Below are 27,867 nucleotides of genomic sequence, written 5' to 3' on the forward strand. Positions count from 1 at the left end.
ACAAAATCCCTTCATGACCTAATCTTTTTTCGCCCTGTTGCCTGGTTACGTTCCATTCATAACAAACCCTCATTGGTGGTATCATGTTTTTCAATAACACCTGGCTTTAATGCCCTAGAGGTACCTACTATATCAATTTCAATTCAATTTCACTTTACTTACTGGAGTGTCACTCTCAGAGCTGAAGCTTTCACTAATTACTCACCAAGCTTGTTGTAAAAAGAGTAACTAGTGGCCAAACACAAATAGCTGTGATTGGATGTACAAGGCACTGAATTGGCCCAGACATTAATGACACTGAAGCCAAATGCATGAGATGGCCGGGGTTTAAATAAACAGCAGTGAGACAGAGACAGGTAGCGGCACGGCCAGTTTTTTCTCCTCTCCCTACTCGTTTTCCTGCAGGGCAGGTTGGACCAGATTGGCAGGTAGCTATACTAAGTCCTGACTGACGACCATTAGACAGTTCTCGGCACCACACCACCTCTCTGAAGACAGACAGCTTGTCTAAAGCCTGTGGCCTCTCACTTGTCTGTTCAAAGACGAACAGGCAATCTAAAGCCCGGGCTCTCCTCTCCATTTGCTCATGGACGGACAGGCAGGGCACTGTCAGGATCCTCATTAGATTAACTCCAAGTCTCTCTGAGCAAGTAAGGAAGACGGGCACAATCTGAGGGAGGGAAAAACCTTTGAACCAAATGGGGAAGACATGTTGCTGAGCCTCAATAAAAACACACAACAGTGACCAATAATGAGGTAATCACAGCACATTAGGTCCAAAACAGCTAATTACGTATGAGCCTTGATGAGATGGATATAACTGCTGAGTAATGCAGCTGGATTCACTTTATATGGAGCAGAATAAATTTGCAAGGGCCACCAAGGTCACTGAATCCCCAAACATCCCTTGAGGAAGAGTGCTGAAAGCAGTAATAGAGACGAGGTAGGTAGATGCAATTACTGTTTACCTCCTTACAGCTAATATCACAGGGGACTGCTGAGTTGTGTCCATCTGTAGAAGAAAATTGCAGGCGAACAAAAGCAAAAATCTATCCACCAGCCATTGTGTTCAGCAGTGTCTGCATGCCTGTGTGTCTGGACATGGAGGCAATGATGGCTTCCTAGTTGACAGACTGGTAGTAGTAAGCAGTGAATACATTAGCACTGATTAGTCAACTGCTCCTGAGGGGTTTATGGCCATGACCGTGATCAAACAGGGGCTCAGTCTGTCTATATCTACCCCTGTGTGAGTGTTTGTCTGTGTCCCTTTCACTCCTCTCTCTGTCTACCTCTGTTACTCCATCGGCTTGTACTAAATCTGTTTAGTTCCTCAGTTTCTGTAGCCCTTTTTTTTTTGCTTCTTACATCCCTGTCGCAGCCAGCTGTTGGACAACGCTGTGCAGGGGCAAGCAGTTTGTCTGCATTTCTTTTGATGTTGGAGCAAAATCTCTAATCTCAACGCCGGAGCCCACAGTAACTCCCTTGAGCTAAACATAGGCAATCACTTTGTACATCCTCACAACTCTCACACTCCAAAAAAAAAAACACAGTCAAACACATGGCTAAATCCCAGTAGTTTGAGAAATTATTTTCATGGAGATGTCAAACAAATTAAAAATGTAAATGTTTGATAGGCCAAAGACACAAAAATATGATATCATAGCACTTGTATTTCATCGACCAGATGTTTTAAAACCTTTAAGTGTAACCAACACTAATAAGCTACTATCAAAGGAGAATCGTACATTACCATAACGGAGGTGCTGTATTTATTATTGATTTCATTTTGTTCAGAGCTCTATTTTTGTTCTTAAAACAGATTATGACACATCACACACAGTACCTCTTACTGAAGCCACTGAAGACATAAATCTAGATTGCTTCAAAGCTACATGACAGCATCAAGAACATAACACTCGCCTAAAGAGGAACCTGAGGCATTTCTCATCACAGTGACACCATGAGATCCTTAATCATAAAATTTGAATATCTAAAAAAAATAATACACACACATATATATATGAACATGCACACTCCTCTCCATTGGATTCCTGAGCTGCGAAGGAGACAGATGGTTGCCATAGCAACTATCTTTGCACGCAGCTAGGAATGTGTTTCTGTGCAAGCGCATCTGTTTCTCCCTGTCCGTCCACAGATCTGCCCTCATGCACCGAGCGAATGGAGAGAGAAGCATGTGTGCTGCAAGCAGGGGGACTGGACAGGACAGGAGATGGTATTAATAGTCCCAGGCCACAGGTAAGATAACAAATACCATGCTGTGGCTCTTATTTCACCAATACGAGGGCTCTTTAACCTTTTCACTTCAGCAGGTCAAGTCCACAGAGAGCAAATACTTCTTTAAAAACAATGACCCGGATCCCAAAAAAGCCACACATGTATTTTTAGAAAGATAAAGATGCAAGGCTCAAAGTGAAGAAGACTTCCAGAAGAGCTGACATACATATTGATTATAAAGGTGAAAATGATTTTGCAGAATATGTGTTGACAAGTAAAGGAAATGAAAACAAGGTAGATTCCCACCTTTTTTACAGCTTCAGGTCAAAATAAAACATGAATAACAAGCACAGATAGGTTTGCCCAGGCAAACAAATCATCAAGAGAACAGGAACTGGAAGGCTAATCAAAAGATCAGAGGAGTGAATTTTACATTCCTCATATGCACAGCAGCTATTTTATCTATGCATAAACATTTGGAGGTTTTATACATGAAAGCACGCTAGGACGCAGGACACCAGGTCTGAGTTAGAAGTGGGTGATCCAATCATCGGACATTTTACTACATTAATGTTGTCAGACATTATATATATAGATATATACATATATATATATATATATATATACACACACACACACACATACATATATATATACACACACACATATATATATATATATAAAATATTTGGACGGTTTTATTCATCTGGTGTTTGAATGTTGTCCTGTGTGTCCAGCACTACGAGCTCACCAAGTCTAACTGAAATTAACTGCATATTTGCTCTGTAAATCCCAACAAACCAACAGAGGGAAATACAGATTTTTGGGTTTCATGATGGTGCCCCGCAGTGTTTGCATTAATTTGTCGGAATACGGTTCTCCATCTGTCTAGATGGAGAACTAGATTCCATACAGCCAGTTAAATCACACATTAAACAGCATATAAGCATACCTGCAAATATCAATTTGGTCCATTTAGATGCTGATGTGGTCCTTACTCCTCAACATCACCCTAAAAACACAGTCTGTACTTTGCCTTTCACTCCCCTGCTGAGGTTCAGCACAAATTTAAAATAACACTGACATTGTTTTTGCCAAAAAGGGATGATAAAATGTCAGTTGGACTTAAGTCAACAACAATATGGATATTGTGATATAAATTATGTTAGAGGACTTTATCTGTAGCGCCCACACCTAGTCTGGGTAAATACTGTAAGACGTTGGAATTATAACATCATTAAAAAAGCTTTCACTCTGATTTATAGGAGGAGGACAGGTGGTGGTGAATATTCACAAACCATATTTATGAGACCACAAATTTCTTTGTAGGCCATAAAACTCAGCTGATACCTGACTACCTCCAGGCGACCTACGGTATCAGCAGCAGAGGGTGGACTGGCATGCGATCAGATGTTTAAGCCACTGCCCCGCTGCTATTCATTCCAGGGAGCCCTTGTTAAGAGCTAAGATGTCCATCTGTCCACCTGGGAGGTGCGAGTCCTCATCCCTGAAAACTCATCTCAGCCCTCCTGGTTCCTTCTCCAGCTCAAGTTGTTAGACAGAAAATTCCTGTTTGTAATCAACTGTTTTCCTGCCTCATTGGCACTAGAGAGATTACCATTTCAACCCTGACATGTCACATCTGCAGGAGCTCTCAGCAGCTCATCATAAGTGATAGGTTATTCCACAGTCTATTTCACAGGACCGATGCAAATATAAAGCCAGGGTCAACCATTTTTCATCCATGACATTCAACAGCAAGCCAGGTGCCAGATGTAAAGGGTCTATCCAAAAGTAACTACATGCTATTTAGACTAGAAATCCTATTTAAAAATACTATATTCTAGTACATTTCTGAAGACAGATCACCTACTTATAGCTCCCATTGAGCAAAGACTCAGCAGAAGAGGCTGACAGATGGAGAAGGCTGGTAGCACTCTGTCGACCATTTTCCCTTTAAGTTACTACAGTTAAGCACAGACCCCCTATCACTATTTCTCTCAAGTCTTCATCCAGCTCTGGTGTGTTGCAGCATTGTCCTGCTCTGCTGAGAAGTCCACACAGCCTTCAGAGGTCGAGCCAACAAGACAGGTCAGGAAACTAACACTACGCTTCTCAGTGGCAACAGGAAGAGGAGAGGCAAGATGAGAAATCAGATATACTAGAACCAAATCTCAGCAGAGCACTACCCTCGAGTGACCCGCTTTACAGTCGTCCTTGTGAGAGGAAAAGAGAGACAAGGGGGAGAAGGAGGGGGTTTTACGGGGATAGCTACGCGGGGGGAAATCTGGGCTGTCCACAGGATTACCGAGCAACCAGCGACTGTGAAGTTAGCAGAAAACAGAGCTCCTACATAAACAAGCTCTGCGTCGGAGCAGCAGAGCAGAGTAAGAAAGCAGCAAGGGGGGATTAGAGAGACGCAGAGGGAGGAGGCAATGACGATGGACACTGTGGGCACCAGCAAAGCTATCTCATTAATGACCTTAGCAACATTTTTGTCTTTGCAGCAGCAGGAAGAATAACTGGCAAACCCGTAAATTCTCCCTCTCTCTTTATGAGTCTCTAGACTACATTCACAGACAGGAACCAACATGCAAAAGGTAACACAACGACATGAGGGATGAGCTGGCCAAAAACTTACCAGGGCAGTATGTGTCCAGGTCTGGATTCTTGGCAGTGGTGGAGGTGTGTGTAGGGGAGCCAAGCTCTGATTGTGGAATGCGAGGGCTCTCCACAAACTTTGCTTTCCGCAGAGGGGCTGGGAGCAGAAAGCGTACACACATATAGAGAAGGAGACAACACGTGTACACACACACACACACACACACACACACACACACACACACAGAAATTAGGGAGATGGAAGACAAGAAAGAGAAGAGCGAGAGGGACAGGAAAGAAAGGGAGGAAGACAGAGAGCTTATGAACTTGAACACTGATTAAATGAAAACACCCTGAAGGCTTTCTTAGGCAGCTTTGTATTTACCATGGGTCAAATAAAGATGAAGCATGAGTAAAAACAAGCAGCATGGCAATCAGATAGTGGTCTAGGGCAAAACCAATACAGCGGCAAAACCTCAACCAACCACTTAAATAGATGAATATCACCTTATTTCCTCTATATAGGCCTACATTTCACTCACAACACTCACAAAGCAGCAAACAAGATGGCCCTTTTAACTGAAAGTAGGGATGTAATATTATATGTTTGTTGTGTCTCTTTGTCCGGTGTCATAATCACACCAAGAATGCAAATGAGATCCATTTTTGGAATGTTCTCACGCCTGACTCAAGCACAAAGTCTGAGACATCAAACGATAAGAAATTCAAAGAGAGAGAGAGCGTTGAAAGCCGTGGGTGGTGGTTGTGACACGATCCTTTTCTGGGTTCTTGGTCACGGCACAGGGATTGTAAGCACTGTTACCCAAACCAGCTTAGGAGTATCACTGATGAACACATGTTGTACCCACAGGAAGAGATGCCAAACTAAACTATCACCATCCATTCAGTGGCATTCTCTAGTTAGTAGAACAACTTTGCTAGGATGTAGCTGTAAAGAAAATCACTGACTGTGTAGGCTCTATAATGCTACCGTAATGCTTCCACCACTCTGCCTTTTAATGTTGTGACGATTAACATGAAATTGCCAAGCTTGTTTACACTGGATCATCTAACGTGTGTAAATAAATACAGCAGACAAAGGGGGTTGTTCTTCGTTTCTCTGAATATAAATATAAAAGTCCTTACTTTCTTGAAATGATGATGGACATAGGCCCAATTGCACAAAGAAATTCAGCTAATATCAACTAAATAGTGTACATGGCTCATTCGTTCAAGCCATTATTTTTCTTTTTAGTACTTGTACGGGCAGGATCTAAGTATAATTTGTTCTTAATTGACTAATCTGGTTAAATGAGGGTTTAAAATAGATTATGTAGTGTATGCAGCAACTGTTAACCATTCTTATTACGGGTGAGTGAACATGTCCAAAGCTTTCCAGAGCAGCAACACTGTGCTGAACCACAGTGGGGTGAGCAAGAAGTCATGAGCAGCAGTTGCAACACATGTTCGAGCAACAGTGAGTGCAGAATAAGAACATGCTCCTTATCACTTTTGTTTGAGGTTCATGTTACAGCTTATGTCAGTCTAAGTATGTGGGTGTGGGTGTGTGTGATTGGTAGAGAGTAGTCTGTCTACATACTGCATGTCTTGTGAAGACAGAAGAAGAATACATAATAAAACATATGCACAGTATAATAGAAAACAATTAAGAGTTCATGCCTTTACCAAGGCAGCACAATCCTCTGAACCTGCTATTTTAAACAGATTTTAAATTTCTAATCTCCATCCTTTCTGAATTTGCAATAAAGCCAATATATATTTTTAAATTCTTCAAATACTGGTAATATAATATTACCAACATATTTGTATGGTACATTTGCAATCCTTAATTTTATTTGAAGAAGACAGTCTTGCAGCCATGCTAGCAGATCTGACACAGGAGTGCTTTAAGCTAAATGCTAAAGTCAGCATGCTAACATGCTCACAATGATAATGGTAACATGGTGATGTTCATCAAATGTTTAATTTATCACATTCACCATTTTTAGCACTAAACACAATGTAACAAAGCTGAGGCTGCTGACAATGTCATTAGTTTTTAGGTATTTGGTCATAAACCAAAATGAAATTTTGACCTGATGGCTATTTGAAAAGTGAAGTGATCATTAAAGTTATTGCGATTTATCCTGAGAGGGACACAAATGTGTGTACCAAATTTCATGGCAATCGATTCAGTAATGATTGAAACTTCTCACTCAATTTCAACCTCGAAGTGGCGCTTGAGTTTTACAAAGGCAGACAATATCCAAAGTGAACAGGATCATGTGGAGAATGTAAATGCTAATCCATCCAGGACTAAAGTAATGCAGCGCACCACTGCCTGACTGACATTGCCATCTCTAGAGATCGCTAAACTTGGAGGGAAGTGGTTTTCAATAAACAGAGACAATATACTGAAATAAAATGGGATACAGGTACCAGGTTCACGAGAAAAAAATGCCCTATTTTGCAATTTTAGGAAAATTGAAAAGATTTGCACCTTGATCTGGATCTGCGCCAAAAACGAATCACTTGTCCCATGGTCTAACTTTCCAACAATTCACAGCAATCTGCTGTCAAGATTTGAGATATTTGCTCACTAACGAACACAGTCAAACAAACAAACAACAAAATCTCCTTGGCAGAGGAAATAAAGAACTCCTTCAGAGATATGTGCATGTGTGTAAAGTAGATGTGTTCATTTGACACACACAGAGTGATAATATTGTGTTGGTATGGTCTGGACAGGACTCCGCTCATTGACCACATCTAGGAAGTGAGCCAGCACAGATGCCACAGTGAGAAACTACAACTGACAGCCAGGAGGAAGAAGGGACCAGAGTTATCCGTGACTGGATCAACTGCCATGACAGCAACAGGCTTGCAGGCACAATACAGGGAGAATACAATACACAAGAGGTATCCATCTTAACAATTAATTCAGCTTACAATGAAACCTAAATACGTGTTTCTTGTGGTAGAAAGTATTGGTTACGTATGGGCGGAACTGAGGATGATTAAAATTACATAGAAATAAAAATTAATAAAATCTCTCAGTCAATAAATAACTAATATTTGTAAGAAAATAAAACAATGTGCAAGTGAGGAAAAAGAAAACGTTTTCATTGTTATTCAGTTTGAATTCATAAAGTTTAGTTGACTTTCAGTCGAAAAGAAGGTAGAAGTGTAATCCTTTTATCTGCAACTGCACATTTATTTCCTCTATATTTTTGCTTTTTTGTGAGTCTTGAAAAGTTCACATGGTTAGGTCACAAAAAAAGGTAGCAATACAGCAGCTGCGATGGCTGGTCATGCAAAAAGGGCCCAAAGTTAGATTCCTCTTTCAAACCACAGTCCTGTCTAGTTTCGGTAAGCTGCTCTTACACTTGGAGTGACAAGCTTCAATCCTGTGACAATCCTTGCACCAGGCTGTAACAAGCTACAAGGAGAGGGTGACGGACTGAGCTTTCACATGACAGTGTGTCGACAAAGGGAGCCAAACGTATTTTCTCTTAGATATCAACAAATTTTACATTTTGAAACATTTTACAGTACACCTGTGCAACCCTAAAGCTAGCATGCTGCTGAACACCAGTTGAAAATGACTATGTTAATAGACTAAAAGCATTATTATCTCCCCAAGATCAGATTGTGGATAAACAATGGTGAATAAGAGATTACCATTTCTTTTGGGTCTTGTCTTCCTGATCTCACCTCTCTAAAATGGCAAAGTGAGACTCTGTCTATTGGAGTAAATCCCCTTTATAGCTCTGGCTCCAGGAGACTAAATCCCAGGGACTTCTCTGCTGCAGTTCTGTTGTCAGTGTGTGCCAGGCTGGGGATGGGTGACAGTGTGATGGATGGCACCAGGCAAATCCACTCCTCTAATGAGCTTATGAATAAATATATCTAGTCTTCGTCTGCAGATCCACGTGGCCGTGAAATAGATATTTGTTACATGCTCTGGATGTGAGGGTGTCAATATGAATATGCATGTGGCATGTATGCAAGTGTACATGTGAGATTAGGGTGAGAAAGGGGAGGGGTTGCAGAGAGAATGATGACAGTAAATAAGCTAAAGGACAATGTGAAAATTTAAAAAGCTTTATCTCTCTATTCCCAAGATTGTCAGCATATACACGTAGCCTTTGGTGGAATCATGAACAAAAAAAGAAAGCAAGTCAATATTATGATTCAAATTCACATATGCAGGGTGTTGTGCACATGAAAGAGGAGAGCTTCTTTTCAACATGACAGTCCCCTCAGACACAACCTGGGGTTTCAACGAATAATGACAAGATCTGAATATCAATTGGAAACGCTAGTATGCAAAGCACAATTTCTCATTTGCTGTAGATTAGTCAATGATAAGCAAGTGAAAAGAGACATTTATATAGCAATGAAGCACTGTCTGTACCACTGTCTCAGTTACATACGACCTCAGGCACCCACTCAGACAAAGACATAGGCGCCCACATATGCATGTATTAACAAACACACACATACATAACAATAATGTGAGTGAGGACATACATTGCCCAGCTGTCTGCAACCCAAGCAGAGCTTTACAGAAACCAAGCATGGAAGTCCTGGTCACTATGGCAACAGCAGAGCACAGGGAAACGACGAGTCTTGTCCACCTTTCCAAGGTGGTGGTAATGCAGGGAGAGGGTGATTTCACCGGCACGAAAAGCTTCAGGGCCCTAACACATTGTGCTCAAATGTAATCAAACAGCCTCTTCATCCTGACAACTCTCAGCTGCTTTATAGGGACCGGGTCTTCCCCTCGTCACCTCGATTCAAGGAATTCAGCTTTCAAATACGCAAGCTGCTGCAACCGAGGCTCTGATCCTTTGTGCTGTGTATCTTTGTCTGCTGTGCCTCAGAAAGAGTTGAAGTTGTCTATCAGGTTTATTTACAAATGTGAGGCCGATAAAGAGGCTTTTATGTTTGAGTTCCTGCATCCAATATATTCTCCAGGAGTCCTGGGTGATGTGGTTAAATCATCATCATTATTATTTTTAAGAATACTTGTCCAATATTGATATGTATTATGATATGTTTTATGTTTAAAATATCAATTGATGATGTGCAATGAACTGTGTTCTACCATTATGCCTTACATTAGATAAAAGTCTAGTTCTAATTCTGTTCGATGTTTTACAATTAGCTCAGAATAATTAATTTGGACAATAACAATAGCTATGTTTCCACAAAAGTTAAAAACATTAATACTGAGAATACACTGATAATATCGCCCTGCCATATCCTCCATGTTAATGTAGAACTGAATGTGAATGCCTTTTATTGAATGTTCTACTGGTAGATTCTCTTAGGTGAAGATACAACTTTTTATGTGATTTTAATCAGTTTGATGGTACATGTCATTGACTCTTTTTCATTTTATGCAACTCCTTAAAGGGGGAACTCCACTGAGGCAACATTAATTGCTACCAGCATAACAAACCCAAACCTTGAAAGGAAACGGAATGCATGTAATACTAAATAGGTGAAGTAGTCTTTTAATATTAGATGTGGCTGATAATGAATACTGAGGACTTTAAGCATGTTGCTTTCTATCAATTTCACCAGTCTTTATGTATGGCCGAGGTGCTTGCTTCTAGTGTGCATATAGTGATCGGGCTCAGAGACCACTGATGATTTTGTGTGCTTGTCTTGTTGACTTGAACAAAACAATTCACACCAGATGTTGATGTACAACACAGCGAGCTGTTCATTCGCATCTTCAAAACAGAGGCGGCTGACAGTCAGCAGCAAGTGCAAGTCCATTAGCAAGACTGCCTCTCCCTCTTTTATGTATGTGTGAGTATCTGTGTGCGAGTGTGTCTGCACGCACATGTGTATCTATCATTACAGCCTTGGGAGGATTAGCCGAGCAAGGTGAGGCACAGGCAGAATTTTAAGAGGGCGGAGGGAGGGGCTGATTTTCTAAGAACGCTCATTAGCAGAGTTCTCCCTCGCCCAAAATGGTATTAATTCAGTGTTTCGCATAACCTCACTGGGCCTGGATAAGACCAGTAGCACAAAATCAAATGAAGTCAAAGCTACATCAAATGAGCAAGTTAATCAGGAAGACCTTAATCTATGCAGGAGAAGATTTTATAAAAAAGTATTCTGAGCTGCTCCTCCTTAAATGCACATTTTAGAGAGCTTTTTCTATTAAATGTTAAATTTTTGACCTACCGACTGTACAGTTATCAAGGTTTTCAGCTTTAAAAGTTGTGCTTGACTATTACTACTTGTGCGTACACCGTATGAGCATCATTTTAGTTGTCACTTTATAACATAGTACTACTACTACTAATGAAGTGTACCTGATATAATTATAGCTTAAACAGAGCCCTCCCGCTTGCTACTATTTCAATAGGATACTGTTTTATTACATTTTGCCACACTGGAACATTTATTTGCTCTCCGCTTTATTTTTATCATACCATCTTTGGTCTAAATCTCTGTTGTGTACATTCTCCTTATGTCCATACTGCAGGCTTTATGGGCAGCTGTCGACTCTAGTGAACAATCCCTTCCTTCCTGAAGTACTCTGCCCTCATGACTCAGCTGTAGAAGCACAGCGGCTATTGTTGTCACTGAGCGGTTCAGACACTGTTAAGTTTCTTCACTAATAGTTTCGCTCCTTTGGTGGGGTGACACAGAAGTCTGACCGCAAACTTTTCTCATACCCTTTCTCAGCAGGAGACATGGGAGGCCTGCACTCCTGAGGCTAACAGCAAGCTGTACAGTTAAATACAATACCGCTTTAAGAAAATGAGAGTAGCATAATTGCCAAGGACACCACTTGACACAGTGGGCTAATAATAGCTAGGCTGCCTTGACCTCTGTTCCAACTGGAGCTCAGCCCCTTGTGGGGATATTTATAACCTCCTGGCTACGCTTAATTTGAGGACCACAACCTTGTCATTGAGAAAATCAGGATGAACTGGATGTTTCTCTTTTGTTTTTCAATTAAGGAATTCAATTAAACACTGAAACAAGACAATAAATGAGAAAAGGCATTACATGACTGATTTTGAGGCTTCTGGTTAAGATGTTTCTGATAATCTGTAGCGTGACACCAATGAACATCAAAGACACCCCAAAACTTCTTTCATGTCTGACAAAAGCTGTAATCAATTGTTTCACTTATGTAATCCAGCAGCCATAGCAGCAGACTGATTGCAGACATACAAAGTCAGACCTGTGATCCAGATAACTGCCTCACAGCGGTTCAGCACCCTGAAATCACTGAGCAAATAAGTTAACAGAAGACAGACAAGTGGTGAATATTAATACTGAGGGCTGGTGTCATTGTGCAGTCCTGTGCAGTAGTCTGTAAAAGGTTGGACACGCATGGACACACTTACACACACAATAACACACTTCTTTAGGCCTCTGTGTGTTTGTTTATCTCACAGAGAAATGTTTGCTCAGCTCTCCACCATCAGCATTTGCAGAAAGCAGTGAGGTGGTATATGTAACCCACTGCTCTGTTTTGTAAGCAAATCATTATCATCGCTATTAATAGCACACTGCAGGTTTCTCTTTTCCCACTCTACAGCTTTTTCCAGAAGGTGCTGCTAAATAACCAGATCAAATGTAAGTAACAACAACACTAAGGGGTAGTAAAATAGTAATAGTAATTTAATTTGTACAGCTGCTCTCATGCAAAGATGTAACCTTTTGCTTTACTGAAGGATTCAAATTCAGAAAGAATCAGTAACAATGCAAAGTTTTATGTGGATAAAACAGCAAAATATGTTAATAGAAATTCATTAAACAGAGTAAAACCAAAGGAGAAAATCATAAAAGCCCTGAATGCAACATTGTTCTAAATTAAACCTTAAAGGAAGCAATATGGGTCTTGGTATTAAAACAAATACAGAGCAAGTGGCAGCCTCATCAGTTTTATTGTGTGAAAATATGGAAATGTTTAAGAAAGAAGACAGTGAAGGAGTTTAATGGGCTGGTGATCTTTTTGTCAGGATAAACTTTTAGTTTCACCTCCATGCATTGATGTGCTCAGAGCATTGGGATCATCTGGTAAAACTGAAAGACAAAAATTGTATATCGTGTGCATACCAGTGGTAAACAACATTGTGATGATGTTACCAAGTGCGATCGTGTATAAATAACACATAAAATAGATAAGAGACCAAGATGGGTTCCTTGAGGAACACCACAGTCACAAAAAAGTATGTCAATTATGAAGGAAACCAGAAACTACTCAAGAAAACCACCCATTTCCCAAGACTGTCCATCAAGTTGTCCTCATCTACTGTGTCAAACAGTGTGCCAAGTACAACCACTTTGTTAGCATGGACAATGATTCTCAGTTCCTGTACTACTTTTCACCAGAAATTTTTGTTATATATGCCGTTGTCATTTAGATGATTGGGTACATGGTTAAAAATGATTTTTTTTAGAAGTTTACCTAGACGAGACAGATGGGCCTGTAATTGCTAATGCCAACACTGTTTACATTTCTTTAACAGAGGGTATATATGCTAGCTGTTTTATAACCTTTGTAGAAGATATGTAATTACAGGTTGTTAACTGGCATAAACACTGGAAGCTGATTTGAAAGGGCATAATCAAAGGTGGAACAAGAACACAAGAGGATGACTTCATCTTGCTAATGGCTGCACCAATGGTGTCTTCTCAAATCATACAAAATATGGCAAAATCTCAGGGAGTTGTTACATAATTAGCAATACTGGCTCTCTTAATGGCCAATGAAAATTCTACACATTTGAGAAGAACTGTAAAGGAAATGGACTTAGATGAGTGTCATTTGTGTGAAAAGCTGAGGGAACGAGCTGGGTCACCTGATCAACGATGGGGCTAAGTGACACCCTCCAACTCCAATATGCAGCTCATAATTTGATTCTCTTCTATCCTTTTGCACTGAGAAACAATGTGAGAGATTTTAAAGGACAGTGGTGTCATCAGTGCTTGATTTATAGCCAGCGTGTCATGTATAGTACAGACTGTGCCCACCCGCCAAAAGAGTCACTCAGCAGGCTGCTTTTATAATCAGGAATGAATGGTGAAACAGGCCTGCAGCAGCTCCATCAGAAATCCAGGCGACATACTGTCACTAAATGGTGCATATAGCCTATAATCCACTGGTTAGCAAATTAACATCACATTAATATCCACAGCCATTGAATATTAGTCCAGCTAGGGCTACATTTTATACAATGCAGGTTAAGTGTCGCCTAAAAACTGACTTAAGGAGTTTTCATAATAGATGGTCTGTCATATTTATTTCATAACTTATCTTAGGCTTCAAGCCATTTGTCTGACACACACTCAAGGGATTGCAAGGGAGGGAAATTGAGCAATTATATAAATCAATAACACTCTGAACCACTGCAGAGGGTATTTTGAGGGTTTTTTTGTCTGATTTTCAGGTAAGTGGACCACATCAATTGAGAAGGCTGAATTTTAAAGCCATGCTTAACTGACTTGTCTTGTGAATGAATATGAGATCATAGGCACTGACATAGACTACAAGACACTTGATGGACTCAGGAGGAAGAAGTGATGAGAACAACCAAATACACTGTATCAGCCATATCACCAGCTATTCTGTATCCCTCTATAACTCTCTATAACTGTCTCAAACAAGACTTAAGCATATATTTATGTCCTGGTTGAATTTCTTACTTCAGATTTTCTTGGAATAAAAGTTCTTGTCAGACAATCAACACTCGGATAAAATGTCTTGAGAGGGTGAGAAAATAATCCTTGTGTCATAACCATGAAGGGATGCTGTATATCACCTAGGATGGGACTTCATTTACTCTGCTCCTTCAGATTCAAATAACCCCATGAAGGATCCTTAAACCCAGGAAACATTCTTCCACCTTAGAAACAATCAATATGGCTATTTAGCCACCCTGAAATGGAGTTTTTAGTGTCATTTCACCGATACATGCTGAATGACAGCTGACAAAGTAAGCTCATCAAAGCATTCTCCAGGTGGCAATACTAAGTGGTGTGAAAACTGGCTGTGGGCGCCTCATCAAAAACCATTCACCTGAGACTAGCAATAGCAGCTGCTGATGAGGTGCTTGTGTTTTGCTGGCAGACAGTGTTATTGAGACATTTTGTTCTGTTCACAGAGTCACTGGGATAAGGCAGGGAGGTAGGCAGCCTGCAGCACTGGTACTGAGAGGAGGAGCCATATCCCAGCACATGACAGAGTGATTTTGGTACACAAAAACAAACTGCCGCTGCTGCCGACTGCATGGTGTGGGGAAAAACTATTCCCCACCAACTTCAACCCATTTATGCAACCATATGCTACATATGACGCTGTGCTCTGGAAGGAAAAGTGAGACACACAACAACAAGAACAAGCACCATTAGCCGCCCACAACTTGTTCTTAGACACACACACACACACACACACTCTCCAACAGACATACAGATACACACACACACACACACACACACTCAAAGACAATTGAATGCTCACCCACGCTGACGCAGGAAACAGAGCAGCTCGCCACGAAAAAACACTTACATTATCACACTTTGGTTGATTCACAGGTCCTCGAGCCTACATTGTCATTAGAGTGCAGCCCTTTGATAAATGCATTATTTCATGGAGAGAAATTACTTCCCTGTACTCCTCATATTAACCCCATGTCTGTAAAAACGTTACTCGAACCAGTGGCCAATGCAGCCGCTCCAGCTGTGAGATCAGACAGACCTGGAGCAAGCTCTGGCCGAGCAAAGGTGGAGCAGCAGGTGAAAGGGGGGGGAGACACAGTTTGCAGGCACAGATGGAGGAATGAAACAAGCAAAAGAGGGTGTGGCAGGGCTCACCATTCTCAAACCAGATCTCGCATTCCTGAAGGCTGGTGTACGGCACCAGCTCCCCTGCTTCCCCCTCCAACGACACAAGCTGTCCTTCCTCCCTGAGTGATGACCAGTTCATCAAAAATAAGAAAAACGAAGAGAGAAAATATAACAGGAGAAGAAAAACACCTGCAGCCTAGCAGGGGACGATAAGTGCGGAGGAACTGAAGCTCTCTCCTCTTTCTTCCCTCTTGTTTGCTTTCTGAGGAAATCTCCACAGGTTTCAGTGCTGATGCTGCCCGCTCAATTCAGTCGCAGTAAATGATACAAAGCCAGGCAGATATGGCAGTGATGGGAGGAGCGAGAGGAGGAGGAGGAGGAGGAAAGAAAGGCAAAGGGAGGAAGGAGGAAGGAAGAATGCAGCAGTCACTGTGTCACTGGGGGACACAGAGGTGACACCTCTCTGATGGCAGTAGTACCGAGGGCTGACAGGTGACCACAACCTTTACCACTATGAAAGAAATGATAAAAAACCCCAAACAAACAGCATAGGGAGCTTTTCCTGTGTGAAGTCCGTGAGCGCAGATAGGAGTGAGCGGCTCATTCGCCTCCGTGACTGCATTAGCGCTCAGCGTGTTATGTATAGATGTGAGAGGCGCACTCTCTCTACAGGAACAGGAGCCCAGGTCTCCAACAGATGAATGGTGCAGTGCTGCTGTTGTCATGGCAACCGCAGAGCAAAAGGAGGGGGAGGAGAAGGGTGGGTTATTGAGGGAGGAAAGAAAATGGCATAAAAAAGGAGGGAGGAAAGAGAGCGTATTATTAAAGGGACACAGTTTTGCTGTCTGTGGACGGAGCTTTGGGCCCACATAAGGTCACAAGTTGGGAAACAAAAGAGGAGATGTCTTATTTGATTTACAAGGTTTCAATTAAACCAACTCCATTTTTCTCTTGGGCTCAGGAATCCCTGTCTGTCCTTGTTTTACCCTTGAAACTGTATTTGTACAGCTGCAGCCATGTTTTATGGCTATTTAGGGGTTCAAACCCAGAAGGCTGAGAGCTAGGAGGCTGTAAGCCCGCTGTTTACCAAGTGTTTTTTTTTTTATTAATTTCCTCCGGTCACACTTATTTCCCCAGAGTGACATCTCCAAGCCATGATTGCAGCATGTTACCAACAGGCTTTAAAGATGTGCTACAGTTAACAGGAGTGCCACGTTATGTGCACCACCCGTCCTCTACACCATAAAACCTGGGTCTCTTATCATCCCTGTGATCATACATTGCTGTGATGATGATTTATGTTCTGCCATTTTTAGCTTTGTGGGAAAAAATAACTTTACATTTACTTCTGTGTCATTAAACAAGTGATGTGTATTGTAGGCCGCATATTATCAACAACATGCAACATAATCCACTGAGATGACAAGTGGGGGTGGATGATCACATGCCTGGCTTTAACTGTAAGACACTATTGTCATTAAAATAAGCACACATACACGAGAGGAAGTGTATGAGAAACAGAAGAACCCGGAAACATTTATAAACTAGACTTGCGTTTGTTGACTGGTGTTTTTTGGAAATGGAAAAACTTTAAACATCTGGTGAGTGATCACTCCAGTCCTGATTTTTGCTTGGATCACAGATTGATTTTAAAGCAACATAAATCTTGCGCAAATGTGTGTTGACTTCAGATCATCTTTAGACATCCTCATGTAGCTCATGACAACTTAAAGCTCAAGAAATAGACCACAATCTTTCCCATTTCCACAAAGCCTGGTGTTTTGTCATTCCTAACATACCTAGTTTATCTTCAATGTGTCTTTTCCCTATATTTATATGACAGCGACAGTGGCTGACTTTAATTTTGAAAACTTTAACTTGTGCCTTTCATAATAAGCAACCCACATCAATCGTTATTTATTCTTTCCATCTGATGAATTATAATGGCAAGTCATAAATCAACAATTTAGTAGTTTAATAAACTATTTGAAATTAAACTTTTCTTTTATGTTTCTGTGTAATTTAATGCAAAAGCATTTCCTCTAATCTGTTTACTTCGCAAAATCACATTTTGTTGCCTTTTTCTAGTTTCACCATTATTGATTTCTTAATCTTTTCTGTCCTAATGTCTGTCAACATTATTATGCTTTAATCACATTGCGCATTTTTCGTCGCAATTTTAATCAATACATTCCTTTAAGATGTCTTCTGCATCTCCAAAATGATTTTAAAATAGTTTTTTATGTTTAAACTGAACTATTTAATTGAAATCTACTCACCAACAGGAGTTTAAGCTGCTGTCTCCTGCCTAACACTTACCAGAGTAGTCTAGATGTTAGGGAGACAATAAAGTAAATCATATCCCTCTGTAGGTGACTGTCACAAACACACAATCAAAGGATTAAACACCAGTGTGAACCCTGGGTATTGTTAAATGGACATTCAGTATAACATTTTGGGAATTTGTTTTAATTTTGTTTTTATCTGTCAGTTAAATATAAGCCTACAGCCAGCAGCCAGTTCCAGCACATGGGCAGGAAACAGGGGGAAATAGCTAGCCTTGCTCTGTCCAAAGGTAAAAAAAATCCACTACCCAACACCTCAAAAGCTCAATAGTTAACATGCTGTATCTCGTTTGTTTAATCCATACAAAGACTTAGGTGTAAAATCAATGATCCAAACAATATAACATCTTCACGAGTTAGCTTTAGGGGGGCTCATAAGTAGACTTTGTTAGCATTGGACAGAGCAAGGCTAGCTGTTTCCCCCCGTTTCCAGTTAAGCTAACTGGCTACTGGCTGTAGCTACATATTTACATATGAAAGAGCAGCAGATCTTTTGATCTAACTTCTGGTAAGACCGCTTATTTTCCCAAAATGTCAAACTTTTGTTTACTGTATTCAAAAACTCCACTAATACACCTCAACTGTTTCACTTTAGAAAATCCTGCAATGGAACTTCATGTCAGCAGGACTTAATAAACTGCAACAAATGCAGGTACAGATATGAATAAAAGTCCCTCATGTAGCTTTACAGTAACTGATGTTTGCACTTAATGAAGAAAAGGCATATTTGTGATGATATTTAACTCGACTATTTGGTTGATGACTAAAATGCGACAAGAATTTCTGTCACAGTACTTAATCCAACTGGTTTTGTAGTGCACCTCCTAAGGGCATCATGCTTCCATTTCAATTACTCCTTTCCACACTTAACCTTCACTCTTTATTTTCCACCTGTGATAGTGGAGCTGAAAATGTCAAATTTCCCTTCAGCGGAACAAATGATTTGGAGGGTCCGTGGTGGCTGGGACGGTTGAGGCAAGAAATAATGACAATAATTGAAGAACCATTTTCTCAAGGTGCAATGCTGGGTAAAGAGGCGTGGAGATTGGGATGTCCCAAATGTCAGTGTTCATTTCAACAATTCACAGAGGATACCAAGTGCCATAAAAATGTGAGGATAGCTAAAGAGGCATGGAGAGAAGGAGATTGAGATGTCCCAAATGTTTCAAAAATACACTCAGGGGACAAAATATCATAAAATGTTCAAGACACAATGTGTTAGATGAAATCATGATTTAAAGGAAAAGTCCAGATTACACATTATAGTGTTCACAAACCAGGAAATCCACTGATTCATAAAACAGAGCAGGTGAATGGTGCAATTAAAACAACTTAGTTTGCATGATGTAGACAGTATTGGGTATTTGCGTTGATTTTTAGTCTTACAAGCAAGCAGCTAGTTACTTTCCAGATTAAGGTTTTACATTCAAATTATGCATTATATTGATAAATGAAACCAGTGTAGTAGATGCAGTATTATTACTTCTATAGTACTCCTACTGCCACAGCATGAAAGTCAAAATGGACAAGAAGCCCTGAAAGTGCTCAGAAAAAACAGACACAATCTACAATACCATGACAACTGGGGAAACTGCAGCTACTGATAAAGACCATGTGACGTGATCTTGTGATAAGATTGTGTTCTCATCTAAAGATAAACTAAAGATAAGGAAAAGCAGCAAATTCTCACATTTTGATCACAATTTAGAAGCTGGAACTAGTGAAACATCACTAAGCTCTAGTTGGTTTGTTATTTGCTGTTTTTACGTTACACCACATTACATTACAATGTCATACTGTACATCAATGGCCATCAAGATAACTCATGAAGCTTTTTCTGTTGAACTGGAATTTTTCCAGTCTTTTCCAAAACTTGCCTCATTCAATGCTTCAGGTTATGATACCCTACATTGCTCAGACGCCTTGTGAAAATCCCCAAAATATGTGTCTGAACATGAGTTTCAGCTGTGGGGTTTAAGACAGAATAAAATCTTATTATAGTCCTTTGTATCTGTGCAAGAAATATCCCAACAAGTGATCCTGTCATCTCCATTAAAATACACAAAAAAACCCACCAAACAATGACACAGGCCCAGAATTGCAGCATTCATCATGAGAAGCTCATTTAACAGAACTCAACTGTTTTAATGTGGATCCTTTAAGACCACCCACGCAATGAGCTGTAAAACCTGACTAAGCAATTCTGTACACTCTGCCTTGCTGCTGAGCATTTTTATGCCCACATCATGTGACCGTTAAGAAGTTAGCTTACATTGCCACTTATTCAAATATTACTCTATTACTGTAAGCACCAGAGAGAGAATTGGTTTTAGATATACTCATATTACTCAGATAATTGCAGCAAGAGTGGGAGAAAAATTAGCTGGTATAATTAAATCAAGCCTATTCTCAGGTTTTAAGGCCAAATGCAATTTTCCACCTTTACGTGGCAATCCATTGGGAGGCAGTATTTGTATTGATTGCTGCCATCAATTAGGGGAAGGGAGTGTAATCTGGGAAGAGATGTCGAAATAATTCCCTTTAAATGTTTCAGAGTGGAGCACTGCCAATCAATCAAGAGGGCCACGTCTCTGGCAAGCCTGACACTTGAGTGAGGTGTTTATTAAGGAACAAATAAGCAATCAGTGATTACCACCTATAACAATCAGCCATGAGATATAATTGTGAGAATGAGCAATCATTGCCACTCATAGTCTTAGACAACAGCGAACTAAAAATAGACAATGTAAACACAGTGGTCTGTGAGACATGCATGAAGATAAAAGATGAGAATGTTTTGCAAAGTGCAATGGCAAGATACTGTCCTTTAAGCAGACAATCCAAAATCAAGCTCAGTGTTGGCAAATTCGGTTAAAGTGAACTCAAGTGACACAGAAACTCTCCCCTGACTGTGCTGTCCGACCTTTCTGGAAGAAAGGGGGATTAAAAGACACTTTTCTTGGAGTTTTAATAAAGTATAAAAATATTATTGTTAGTTCAGTAGGATTAAAAGGGATGGAGACTTCTGTTTTCATGACTGGAGTATTAGCCCGGCTATTAAAACATCAGGCTGATATTGAATTAAGACAGACGTATACAAATATAATTTTAAAAAATATATCACACTATAAAAATACTACTAATAAAAGTTTTAGATTCATAATTAAACTTAAGTAGGAGTACAAAAGTGTTAACAGCAAAATGTACCAGAAGTATCAAAAGTTAAAATACTCATTGGACAACAGAGTGTTACATTATTAGATTAATATTACTGAAGAAGTTTATCTGGTTGAGGTGGAGCTAATTAGGCTCCAACTAGCTTACTTTTTATACCGTTCGGCAGTATACCTGACAGTATACACTTCAGTTCACTACATCATATTTTATAGCCTAAGAAGATCACATGTTTTGTATGTAAAATCTTGATCTTTAAATGTACCTAGTAAATATAGCAGACAATTCAATGTAAAACGTGGAGTAAAACATTATTAACAGAGTTAAAGGTTTATATAAAATTTTTGCCTCTAAAATGTAAGATTGGAATAAAAATTTTAGCAAAAGTACCTCAAAACTCGATTCTACTACTAGTATAGTACTCTCCATTCAAGTGCAACAAACTTGAACTTAAACTTAACTGGGCAAATCTATCTGCTGGGGAAGATCATGTGACATGATCCAAAGCTCCAGAACATACTGAATGGACCTTGTGGTGTTATTGTTTTGCCCAGTTTAATATAGTTTTTTGCATAGAAGTTAATTCTTGATCATGAAAACAGTAGTGTGACAACAAATAAACTTTACACAAGGTCCACTTATTTGCTTTTTCTGGAGCTTTAAATCACATCCTCAGAGGAGGTAAGTTTTGTAGCTGTCAAGGAGATACGGTGTCCTCACATGACCCTAGTATTGAACTTTGGTTACATGATAACAGGCGGTCATAGATTGGGGGTTAAAATCTCTCCACCAAGAATGTGTGATGTGGTTGAAAGCTCCAGAAAAAGTGGACAGTGGACCTCAACTTGCTAAGTTAGTTAAGAATTAAGTTTCATGCCCAAAATTATATTAAACTTGGCAAAACAATCCCACCACAGTGTCCATTCAGTAGCTGTTGAGGCACTTGAGGACTGATTGTCCTCCACAGATAAACATAACTAATATAATTATAAAAAATAATAATCTTTACTTTAATTTACTCTTCAAAAATTTGTGTTATTTTATATCTAACGTTATGGTCTTTCATAATGATTTTTAATATCTTTACTCAGTCCTATCTTTATTTTATTTTAAGTAAAAAGTATATCAGCCAATATTTCCAGATTTTCTTATTCTGAAGAATCAGTATTGTACTGGCCAGTATCACTTATGCTCTGTTAAGGTCCCATCTACACTACTCTGTTTTAGTTTAAAAATGGAGAATTAAAACGAATACAATCTCCGTCCACACCAGCGTTTTAGCGTGTATCAGATCTCTGTCTACATTAAAACGACTGACAACGCACATCAAGCGGCCATTCATGTACACTGGGCATGCACAAGCCGGTGTAAACATGAAGCAGATGGTCTACTCCGTAGTTACAGAAGATTTGTCAAAAGAATAAAGTACTACAGATGAAGGACAACACCAGATTTTATTTTGGATGGACCAATAACGAACTGGGACTGTTACTGAATATAACACGGGAGTTAAAAGCAGCTGTGGCGGCAGAAAACAGACCGGAAGTCGTCGCTAAGTAAATATGGAGATACAAGTGAAGGCTGTAAGTGTTATTTGCACGGTACAAAATATTTTAATAAAAATACCAAATCAAAAACTCTGTCAGTAGCATCGTGGTTTCTGCTTTGCATGACTTATGAGACCCAATCGGAGAGCCAAACATGAGCGTCTACGCCATCTTTTCTAAAGTCCTCCGTTTTTGCCCGTCTAAACTAAAATGCTCTCCGGAGTTTCTAAATGAAAAACGGGGTCTGCAGCGTCTTGCAGGATGGGAGGGTTTAACAGTATGAGGTCTTTGTTTTTACCGTTTTAGTCTGGACGGGAAGTGCAAATGGTCTCCGTTCCACGTAGTGTGGATGGGGCCCCTTGTATATTCTTACATTTTCAAAAACAGTGTCAGTAGTTTTACATAACTGAATGTCCCTAGAGAATCAGGATTATTACAAACTTGTGATGCCACCAACAAAAAAATCTGTAATGAGTGCATGGCGATGGCATGGTACAGTACGTCTTCTGCCTTCCTCAACAATCTGTTTCACAAGTTGACCCCTTGAGCATCTGATGGCCCCCTTGAGAGTCTTCACGCAGGTAGAGGGGATTAAATCAGAAACTCAATGATTGTGTAAAAAGGTCAGTGCTTTCATGGCGTTTTCATTCTATCAGAGCCTTGAGAGGTTGAATAACATAAGTCCTCACCAACACCACCACGCTGCCTCCCTGAAGCCAATCAGGGGCTACACAGGAGGGCAAAGAGAGGCTGCGGTTAGTGGAGGCCAGTGGGGGGAGATCAAAGTGCTGCAGCCTTTAGACCTGCTGCCGTTTGCTCTCTGATGCGCTCCTCTGCCACCACTCTATCTACCACCTCTGCCATCTCCAGCATGGGAGGGGTTCTGGTCTCTGACGCCAGCACTCACACAAGCTTGGTACTGTCAAGCTGTGCAGGAAGTGGTGCTGAGTTGAATTAATTAAAGGGTGAGAGGAAGCCGGGGTGGTTGAGACCTGCTACAATCTGGTGCTCAATGCTACTTGAGAGCAGACACAGGTCTCCGAGGACTTGAAGGACAGAGGGGACCTCAGGGCACTTGAAGGCTTTTGTGCATGTTGTTGTAGAGTCAGATGTGCTGATACAAGGGAGCTTTAGCTCCTACAGGTTGTGTAACGTCATATCAACATGTGATCTGAAGAATAACCCTTGATGTGACTGACATACAGTTAGGGAGCAAAATCACTCTTTTGATGTATAGATGTCAGTCCCGTGAGGCCACATCTGCCACAGTTTTATGTTGTTTTTGTCAGTGACTTAGTTATTAACTATAATATATTAACAATATAACGCACAATAGTGGTGTGACAGAGACCTGCTGTCTGGAAGGATTAACACAGTGAAAGGCTGCCAAAATTATATCTCTCACTGTCATGTGCGCAAACCCACTTAAGATGACACGCGGAAGTGAAATGCACAGCTGAGACATACAGGATATTGAAATTGAATGAATTCCTAAATTCCCAAGTTAAAATCTAAAAGCAGACCTCACAACCAACAGCACCTGACTGGCATAATATAACAAGCCAAATGACGACATGTGTGACAATACTGGAAAGAAACCTCTCTATCTACACACCCTGGGGAATAAGAATAATACAAATGAGTCAGCACTGCACATTATTGATCAAGGTATCTAAAACAACTTTCTCCTCTGTGATGCCCATCTGGATTACACACACACCCAAGTATAGAATTACAGATTCACATTCGTTGATGACCTAAAAAGCTCACTTTAATTCACGCAAATTAGGCTGTACAGTATCTGCCACGAAACATGGAGTAAAAGAAAAATACAAATGGAACAAAAGATGGCTCCTCAAGCGGCAGAAAGAAGCAAAGAGAAAAAGCGTGATATGATTGGCTATGTCTGAAATCTAGTTCTCAAGTCCTGGTCCCCCAAAAGCAGCCTCTACTTGATCCTGTCAGCCACACAGAGCCCTCTACAGTGGTGTGGCACACACAAGTTAAAATGGAAGATAATCAGTTTTGCCATGTTTCTCCTTTAAAAGCCACGATTTGTATGACACAGGAGGGAGTATAAATCATTCTGTATCATGTAAAAATCACAGCCCCCCCCCCCAGCATATCAGAAATGGTTAATGGTTCAGGATGTAGCTGAGAGGCTGGTGCACCCTAGTGGCGGCTACTGAATCAAGCTTTAAAGTCCTTCACACCCACTCTACTTCTATGTGGAGGCGGCACCAATATTGGGTGAAGCTGCAATGTCAATATTACATTTCTCATTTTGAAAACCAGTGCAGCAGTATGCCTTGGATGTCCACACTGCCCTGTGTACCAAACCACAGCTTCTCCATAATAATAGCAGAGGGAACATGACACAGACTCATAATTCAGTTAATGGGGAGACAGAGGGGAGGCGATGTTCCCCATTCTCTGAATGTCAGAGATGAGGTTAGAAGGAAGCGATTAGTGGTGGGAGATAAAGAGCGATGAAGGAAGGCAGAGCCGACCGCAGTTCACAGTCCATCAGCTGTTCTCGGCACTGTCAATTAGGAAGGACTTTGTTGATACAAAGAATTGGAAATAGCAGTGTTTGCCGCAGGCCAGAGCCAGGCCTTGCTTTATTTTTCTACTCACAATTAGTGGGTAAGTAATATGGTTAAGTGATTACTGCTTATCAACAACGATCAGAGTGAGAAGCCACTCCACTCCTCCTCACTTTGTCTCATGAAATCTGTTTTATTGTGCATGATTGTCTGATTAGGTACCCGGCCTACAGTGGTACAGTGAAGGGTTAAGGGAGCCTGTATTAGTACAATGAATCTATGGGGGAGGACAGCTACAGGCAAGCGTACAACACAAATCTGAACCAGATTCAGCCCACATCTCTGTCGGCTGTGTGTCGGGTTTCTTTCCAAACCCAAGTTTTGAAAATGTGATAATGCCTAACTAATTAAAATCTTGCACACTCTTTATGAATCCAATTTCATTGCCGTGTCTTTACCTGTGAGCTTCTTCACAGGCTGAAGCCTGACACTGATGGCCTGGTGGGTAAGCAGCGGGGAGGAGGGCAGCGAGCGTGACACGCCCTCCATTATGCGAATGTGCTGCATGCCCTCGGTCATTGAGAGCGGGGGCACAGCGTAGTCTCCTTCAAAGGCACAGTCGCTGTCTATGCTGCCACCTGCAGGATGGGAGGGTTGAACAGTATGAGATGCTTTTCTCTGCCTTCAGTAGTACATTCAATTTAAATATTCTAACACTATCGGGACAAATGTTGTAAAGAAAGCAAGGAAACTTCATGGAAGTATATATAGAGATGGTATTGTTATTATGTAGAAAAACACTTGTCTAATGTCACTAATCTTCTTAAATGACATTCTGCCTTTCTGGATGAATGAATGAAAGCACACACACAATTTCAGTTACATGAGAGTGATCTTCTGCTGATACTTAATTGACTCAATAAACACATGAATAGAATCACACAATTAAGAATTGGCTCTCAAAAATTCTCAAAGTCATCTGACACATTCCTAAGAATTAAAAATTATTTCCATTATCAATTAACTTAAGTTATTTCTATTTTTTTTTTTTACGTTAATTGATTGTTTAGTCTGTAAGATATCAGAAAACAGATATCTTGTAGAAAGTGTATGACAGACAGTCACAGTACTCTGATAGTACCTCAGCCTGGTCCCTGGATTCTAATATCAGTGCAACACCAATATTGAGTGCAACAAGATTGGTGTGACCCAGAAGAGAGAAGCCCTGCAGGCAACACGTGCCGTTTACATTTACTCTTATAGACTAAATCCTCTCTGACCTCTGCCAGCCCCGCAGTAACACAATACCCTACAATTTTAATATAATAAGGAGGATTTTCAAACCATCTAAATGTGTTTAGAAAGAGCACAGTCATGACCATGAGAGAGCATTTTATTTACAAAAAAAAGGCTCACACAATGAGCGGTAATTACAGACGGAGCACAAACAACCACTCTCCATCACTCACCCACCCCTTTTCCTCTCTTGCTTCAAAAACCACAAATTATGACAACTTAGGGATTTTTTTTCTCCAAACATCACACACACACATTCCCCAGTGAACAAAAACCAGCCAGCTGTCTGTAAACACAACATCCATTTTGTGAATCAGCTCTAGCTCAGACTGTCCATTTCCCTGTAGACGGAGCTGTAAAACCAACCGGTCAAGCAACAGTCTCGCATCAGATAGCAGCCACCACAGTGAGACATGAAGCCATTATCAAGACACTAGTCAGTGACAAGTCTCAGAGGAAGCCTGTAAGACGGTTAGGATGGGGTCAAATTGGTTGCTGTAATGTAAATACACTAATATATAGAAACTCCTGCACACATGCAAGAAATAAACGTACAGATGTCTCTCTCTGTGGCTGCAGCATCCATCCATTTACAGGGAATATCACTGCAAAAGCAAAACAGCAGCCAGAGCAGCGGTTACATCCCCAATCATGGAAATTCTCCTCATGTATGCAGAGTCTGGTGTGAACACCAAGGGGAGACTTGATATTCTGGCAGCAATTATCAGTTGTCAACATCCAACTAAATATGATTGCATTCCAACATTGGACAAAAACACACAATTATACTACTTTTAACTAATTATTCTCCATTCCACATCAACAATCATCTTACAATCAACAGAGATACCAAAAATGTTTTGTACACGGTTCCAACAGTTAGTACATTTCTGTTCTGAACAGCCAAATGAAAACAGACATAAACTGTAATATGTTGAAAAGGTGTGATTTAGGGCGATGGAGTTAAGATGGAGGGTGGAGATCGAGGAAGAGCGATCCTTCATTGGTGAAATCCAGCGAACAAAAGCAGTGAGGGGAAAATGATGGGAGTTTTATTTTAGACTGTGATGAGAGAAATGTTTGAGGGCCACTCCATGCCTCGAAATAAACACAAACACCTACTCATCGAGGTGTTCTATTCAAAACATACACGAGGAGGGGAGGAAAAAAAGGCAACATGAAATTATAATTGCCCTAAACATTTCCTGTCAAGCGCCGACATTCCTGTTGTTGATAAACATCTGCTGTTTCACACTAGAGGCTTACATTTTTTCGAGAATCCTGTGGGTAACGGGA

At 40.5% G+C, this 27,867-nt stretch overlaps 1 protein-coding gene across 1 annotated transcript in view; it reads right to left on the reverse strand.

Moving 5' to 3' along the window:
* tanc2b (tetratricopeptide repeat, ankyrin repeat and coiled-coil containing 2b) overlaps positions 1–27,867 on the reverse strand; it is a 133,633-nt gene that overhangs the window by 40,699 nt on the left and 65,067 nt on the right. The window contains 2 exon segments of the mRNA XM_038734910.1: positions 4,877–4,993; positions 25,734–25,913. Of these exon segments, the coding sequence (XP_038590838.1) occupies positions 4,877–4,993; positions 25,734–25,913 (297 nt within the window).

This window comes from Micropterus salmoides, unplaced genomic scaffold, assembly GCF_014851395.1.
Source record: "Micropterus salmoides isolate LMB-PRFRI ecotype aquatic unplaced genomic scaffold, ASM1485139v1 Ms_hic_scaffold_21, whole genome shotgun sequence".
Lineage (NCBI taxonomy): Eukaryota > Metazoa > Chordata > Actinopteri > Centrarchiformes > Centrarchidae > Micropterus > Micropterus salmoides.